Source organism: Thermobia domestica, chromosome 7, assembly GCF_964235325.1.
Source record: "Thermobia domestica chromosome 7, izTheDome1.hap1.1, whole genome shotgun sequence".
NCBI lineage: Eukaryota > Metazoa > Arthropoda > Insecta > Zygentoma > Lepismatidae > Thermobia > Thermobia domestica.
The window spans coordinates 202175063-202182258 of record NC_137460.1 but is presented as its reverse complement, the minus strand read 5'-3'; the positions used below and the strand labels follow the sequence as shown (position 1 = coordinate 202182258).

Here is a 7196-nt window from a genome sequence, read left to right as displayed (position 1 = left end):
AAGCTCACACCCTCACACACCCACGCGTTGAGCCAATAAGGGTTCAGCTGTTGCTAAGCGAGGGAAAGCGAGTGGAATTCCTTCAGCCGATAGCAGCGCTTGTAACGGAAGACTAGGGATCAAGTCAATGTGGCATTAGTATAGCAATTCTAAATCTGTTTATGACAAGAGGTCCCTTCGTTAAACTTAGAACGAAATGTACGCTGCACTGCAACAATGGATTCACTCTTTGCATACTGCAGCCCACAAAACAACTACTCTTGGGGCATTGCCATTTTCTCGTAAACAAACCACAGTAACGCTATAGGCACTGAATGGAACTAATAGGTCTGGGTTTAAAACTTTGAAGTTTCCCCTATCCAGTGATGTATCGTATGTGTCTCTATCTATTGTTGTTCAAGAAATAAATATTTTAAATCTACTCTTTTTTTTCTGAATAATCCAGTATCCCAAATCAGACAAGCTAGCATTACACATTGCAGGAAGAAATTGTTGAATCCTCACAAACTAATGATATTTAGCTTCGCGGTAAAGCGTTGTGTTTACAAATGAAAACAGGTATGGTCGTGGGTTCAAATTATGGTCGAAGGGTGAATATTTGTTTTCTGAGTTAAATCTTAAAAGAAAGATGTTTCTATAGGTTCCCTTATCTTGTAAGTCTGAAACGGAGAGATTAAGACACCCATATAAGTACACTAAACTATTAGAAAAGGAAGAAATTACATTATTATGTTGGCAATTATGATCATAATATCTGCGTGTCTTCTGGGCCTTCTTAAATGTTTTTATTTCTCTTCCCCTCTCTTATTTGTCTGATAAAACGACTTAGGGTTTTTTTTATAATTTTTTTTTTTATTATTATTAAAGTGAATCAAATAAACGTTCTCTTACACGTTCTCTGTTTCTCTACATAATCTCTGGACACGAGTTTTGTAGAATCGATTTTCAAAAATATGACAACCTATACTGTTACTAATATTTTTTTTCGGTGGTTCGCTTAATACACTAGACAACAAATCGAGAAACTCGAAACCCGAATCTTTTCAGAGGTGATATTACACTAATCCAAATCTTATCTTGAATGTCGTAGACCTACCCTTTAGTTCTCTAGTCAAAATAAATACAGTGTTAGGTTCTTGTGAAGTTTGTCCTACTTTTAAGTATATCGTCAGCTCACACTCTGCAGGTGAGGTTAACACCCGCTTCTGTCTACGCTAGTACATAAATATATGGGTTAGGATGTACTTGCCAGCATGTATGTTTTTACTATGTCGTTTCAGATACACTCATGATGTTAAAACGAACTGCAATAGACGAGTGAAAGCTACCGGAATATTGGAAAAAAGTTACCGCTATCGTAGTCATTCGTGCCAGACATCCACTGCGCAATCACGACAATTGCTCCATACTAACTGAACAGGTAAAAGCAATAGGACTTGATGTGTGGATGTACAAGGGAGATTACGAAGCCGTGGCTGGTAGGAAAACACAGACAACGTTGCGATTGCTGCCGAACACCGGAATTAATCCAGAATTGTAGGATAAAGCGACGAAGACTCAGGCAAGAGAAAACTCACGAATAAAGCGGGAAATGGGTATTACAGTGTCCAACAAGAAACTGATTATGAGTTAGAACTCCGCTATCACTCCTACAAGAGGCATAAAGGCTAACTCCTGGCAGAAAAGTCTCGAGCAAACTGCCTAATCAAAGCAAAGAAACCCTTAACAAGATGAAACATTCTGTCGAAATAGAAACAATGTGATTCTTCTTCCAAAGGAAGGAATAATAATAATAATAATAATAATTGTGTGGACCAGATATGCAAGCTCCAGAATAGCAAATGGCTGGCTTACGTTGCTCTTAACTCTCCTGATTGCAATCTTATGGACTAAAATGTGTGGGGTGTGGTTGAGTAAGTAACCAATCGCACACCAAGACCTAGCTAATAGCCAGGATTCGAGTAGCGCTTGAGGCTCTCCCTCACGAAACTGTACGTAACCCACATGCCAGATTTCGGAGCCGCCTCGTGGCAGTTTAGATGCTGAAGATGGCTTTTCAAAAGTGATTTCTCTTTTCAGTGCTGTCATTCTTATGTCAATGTTCCATGTTTCCAATAAATGTCGTTTTGTCTCAGTTATTCCTTATCGTTTTCACCAGCAACTGTCAAATTTAGCCCAAATATTTGTAAAACAACTTCACTTCTTACAAAAACTATTGACTTCTCGAATCAATCGGGTTAGAGCAAGACCGTCACTGATATGAAGTACGGAAGTAATGTCAAATCGTTCATTTTCTCTCTCTCTCTCTCCAACCAACCTCTTTGAGGAACTAGAGCCTTTGGAAAGGAAAAAATAATTAATAAAAGTATGTCCTTGATATTCTCATAATGAGATTCAGGAAAGTCTCAATGTGGATACACAGCTAAGGGATTTGAACTTGACACCTTTACCTTCCGCAAACGACCCATGAACGCTAATCCTCATCTATATTCGTCAATGTCGGATCAATGTGAGAACTGAATTAAGATGTTCGAACAAAGTTTTATTTTTTCCAATAAATATTAGTAAGTACCTCAACATTCTCTCTTACTTCTTAATGCTATATGTGCAAATAAATTTATTCTCTTAAACTCAACTGCTTTGAAAATTTTAAAGTTATTTATAAATACAAAATCGTGTAGCAATTCTTTTGCGAAACCTGCAAAGTTATATTCACTATTATCATATATCTTTGAATTATGATTCTAAGTACGAAATATTACATATCAATTTAAACGCCTTTTTATTCTTTTAAGTTTTTTCACAGTATATGTCATTTTGAATTTGCTTTCTATTATTTTTTTTAAGTTACCACAGCGGAATATTCCATTGGTTCACACAGCTCGAAGTAGATTTAAATGTATGTTGTTTCGAAATATTAAATGCACTCCAAGTGAAAAGTAATTTTAATGTTAGAAACCTAATGAACATTAAACTCTTATCCTAGCATATAGACGCTGACTTGCAATATGATTATATAGTAACTGGACTTTTCCTGGGGGAGACAGGAGAAGGGAGGGAGTTAGGATATGAATTAAAGCTAGAATTCACTTACAAGTAACAATGAAGCATGCTTTCTGTCTTGATTTTAAATCATAAAGCGTTACATGTAAATACATATTAAGAGTTTCAATATGTGCTACCCTTGTAGGATGCACATGTGTAAAAGTTTGTCTTCAGGAACGTGCAGAAGCACAGCACGTGAAATGTCAGCAAAATACAATGTATTTTATGACTGATTTTCACAACATATTTTAAATCTTCTTATAGATAGAAGTCCAGGGCCGGTAAATCTGATGATCTTGCCCACCACTCTACTCCTGGCATCGAATCCAATAACCTGGGAATCCAACATCAAGCCACCACCATGTATCTGCAGCAAACTGCACAAGTGTGTATTGTGTTAGAAATAGGATTAACTTATAATTTCCTGAAGTATTTTAATCATCATTAAATATCCTGTGAGTGAATATAACTCTCCAAATATTGCTGAGCTGAACCACTGATGGGAGATAGTGAATGTTACAGAAGGTTGAGTCATGTATATGTGTCCAACTTTCAATCCCTACTCACGCGCTCAGTATCGATCAAAAGCATTAACATCGAATGGCCCCCTACACAAGTGTGATGTCTACAAGACTACACGTGTCCTGAGCAACTGTGAATCGCACCCTGCGCGATAAATTAAACCTCCGGAAATATTTCAGTGCCAGACACATTTCATAAATGAGAACCACTGTTAGGAAAGAGCAATTTGAGACGTCTCTACGACTGCCATCTATCCATGACAGATGGAAGTTCGTCGCTACACTGGATAAAGCTTGACTTGATCTACCTGATTGTGGTGAAATTCGCAACCAGAAGATCACGTCCAGAATTCATCTGTCATTGCAAGGCAACTTTCTCGAAAGAATTTATGTTCGTCGTGGGATGCTGCCACAATGGTAGATTCAATATTAGTCAGATGCCTAGAAAATATCAGCAACATATAGTGAAACCTACTTATACAGAAGACCTACTTTGTCTCTATGGAAATGTTATAAACCAAGTCCATTTTAACCAAGATATGGCCTCATCACATACATCTTATTCTACGCACAGACTTTTGCAATGAATGAAGACAATCACCGGCAACAAGGCTACTTCATTTGAGAACATGCCAGTGAAGTCACCAGATGCCAGTCCGGAGAATTTCTGTGAGTTTGGTCTCCTGAAGCGAGCACTTGGTTCACGTCTTGTCACCAGCGGCACAAATCTGTCTTCGGCGGGGGGGGGGGTAAGACCGTTCTCTTAATCTTGTTTCCTTTTCTTTTTAAGCGATGTTCAAAGTATTTATGAAGTTGAACAACAGTGCTGTGGAGGATCAGGGGAGTAGAGTTGTCTTCAACATTGGGAGGCGGGCAGATTTGAGGCTTGTTCTGAAATTTCATCTCTTTCCTCTGTGTCAATCGGACACAGATTATCACATTTCTTCCCCTCCAAAAAAAAAATATTATGAGGGTAATCTTCCTCAGTTCCAAGATTGGAGGAGACATATCCCCCCTCATCCTCCCCGGACTTGTGCCAGAGCGTGTCACTACTCTCCGGAGCCTGTAGAAAGCCTGTAAAGAGGAACTGCAGATTTTCTTTCTTGTACTTCGTACAAGCTTTTGACAATGGAAGTTATGGAACAGGGTTGTTGTCAAAACACACGGAGTCACACTGTAGCCAACAAATAGTGGCGCCATGGCTTTTCCTGGAGCAATTTCGAGTTCAAATTTGGACATATACACACGATTCAATCTGTATTTGTATACAACCCACTTACCCACTAGCACCTTCCTACCACCTAATTACTACCTCGGCAGTCATTGGAAGTCATTGTTATCTAAAATGCACAAGATAAAAGAGTGTTCACAGATTAATGCTGCACTTTACAGCAACCACAGAATTTAAAAATTATAGGACATGCTTATAATATATATTACATATTGTCATATCATTGTAAGAATATACATTTAATTCCGCGTATGTCATAGTACACAATGCCGGAATTTCTCCGACTGATAATAAATGGGCTATAGACAATGCCACTGAAGCCATTACACAGATACACGTTTTAAATATCATACTTTTGAGATTTCATTCACAACAGCATTTGTAACTGCTGTTAACATTAACGATACCAAGATGTTTTCTTTACTTTTCTGTTTGTTCCTAAGTTTTACATTTGTACTTCATTTTTTTTTATAAAATAAAACCTATCTACACGCAAAATAAACTATGAACAATACTTTTTGATTAAAAAAGTACATTAAAGTTTTTTTCTTTTTTTTTCATTGTACTTCATTACACTTCGCAGTTTAGCGAAATGCTTAGGACTGATATAAAAGAACCTTTTTTTCTTCACTTTACTGATAAGAAATGTGCCACATTCACAAGCAGCCTTTTAAAACAATTTTTTACAATAAGTAAAAAGCACTGCAAACATAAACTACTTCGTACATATATATATACACACACACTCACACGCTTCCACATGCACACATTTTATCCGTAAGAAGTAACAATGTCTTCTTTTCCTTATCAGTGTCCTTTACTGTTGGTATGCATCCAACTTGTTCCTTCCAGAGGATCTTCTCGACAAACGCGATCAAAAAATGCCTTCATTTCGCTGGAAAGCTGTCCATCATCCTGAAGATGAGGTAAATTTCTGAACTTTTTTTCCGGTTTACAGGAACACGTTCTAACGCACATATTTGTTACGTAATCAAAACCTCTCCCGTCTGCAAGTTCTGATACTTCTGCGTACACGTAGTCTGTATAACGTGTCTGTACTCGTTTCTCCCGAAGATTATAATTACTTCTAGCGAACTTCGAAGCACGTTTTCGCGTCTTCCTTTGATATACGTGTCTCTGCACTGGCTGTTTGGTCATTCCACCAAACATAAGCTTTTCTGATTCCCCACTATCTCCTACATTATTAGGCTTTCGTCGTGTCACTTCCGGAGTAAAATAATCACTGTCACCGGAACTACTACTTGAGTCAGAAGAGTAACTTTTATTCACTCCATCAATACCATTAGCACCTGGTATTGTATCACTCGCACTAATTGTTGTTGTGTTTTCAGATACACTGTTTAACGTAACATCAGTTTTACTTTCAGCGGTGTATGAGCTTTTCCCTTTCCCAGAAATACGCGAGCTTTTTAATTTAACACTAGTCTTCTTCCCACCGCCTTTTCTAGCAGACACAGCACGTTTCTTAGGGACGACACTCTTTTCTGCTTCACTACAATTCGGTAGGTCTAATGGCACCATCTCTTTGTCAGCTGGGAAGCTGTTTTCTTTATTGTCATCTACCCCTGGCTCTTTCTTTTCCACAACAGAATCTCCAAGTTCAAGGTTTTTACTGGGACTTGGACATTCAATGCAAGGCGCTGGTGATTCAGTCTCCTTTGTACGAAGATAGGAAAATTTCTTCTTAGTGGGGGAATGCTCCTCAATACTCGTTTGGATTCGAACGTCTTCCATGCGCTGCACTTTCTTCAGACAACTCAAAAAATCCTGCAATCAAAGAAAGGAAACAATTATTCACAAGAGTAAAAACAAATACTACCTACAATTTACTTTTATACTTGATAAAGACAACTTGACACAGTTCTTATATTTCCTTTTTGACAAATAATACCTTTCTGACCAAAGCATATACTTTTTTATATTGTAAGGTTCCGCATGTCTTCACATCATGCTGTAACCATGTGTGTACTACACGTGTTGGCAGTAAACAAATACAATGCAGACAACAGTACCGAAGAGGAGTTGCCCACCATCGCCAACAGCTGGCAAGACGAAGATCATCGAAGGTAGCCGACAGTTTAGGATAAAAGACAGTAGCACGCCTCAAGAAGCATCAATCTATCCAGGTTGATCAAACCACCAAAGCCCTAAGGCGCCTGGCCATTGGAAATACCTTACCCTCTCACGACGCTTGGTCAATTGAGAGACACTTTTCCTAAAAGCCCTACGACGCTTGGTCATTGGGTTCCCTTTCTCTCTCACGACGCCCGGTCACCGAGAGACACCTAATCACACAAACTCATCCTCTCTCACGACGCCTGGTCAAAGAGAGTAACCTCATCTACAAAAGTCCTACGACAATCTGGTCATTGGGTTCC

General features: G+C 38.5%; 1 protein-coding gene across 1 annotated transcript in view; it reads right to left on the bottom strand.

Annotated features, from left to right (window-relative positions):
* Window positions 1-5015: 5015 nt before the first annotated feature.
* The window catches only part of LOC145690660 (uncharacterized), a 147445-nt gene continuing 145264 nt past the window's right edge, over window positions 5016-7196 (bottom strand). The window contains exon 18 of the mRNA XM_081765775.1: window positions 5016-6585. Within this exon, the coding sequence (XP_081621901.1) occupies window positions 5605-6585 (981 nt within the window). The 3' untranslated portion in view covers window positions 5016-5604. The remainder of the gene's footprint in view (window positions 6586-7196) is intronic.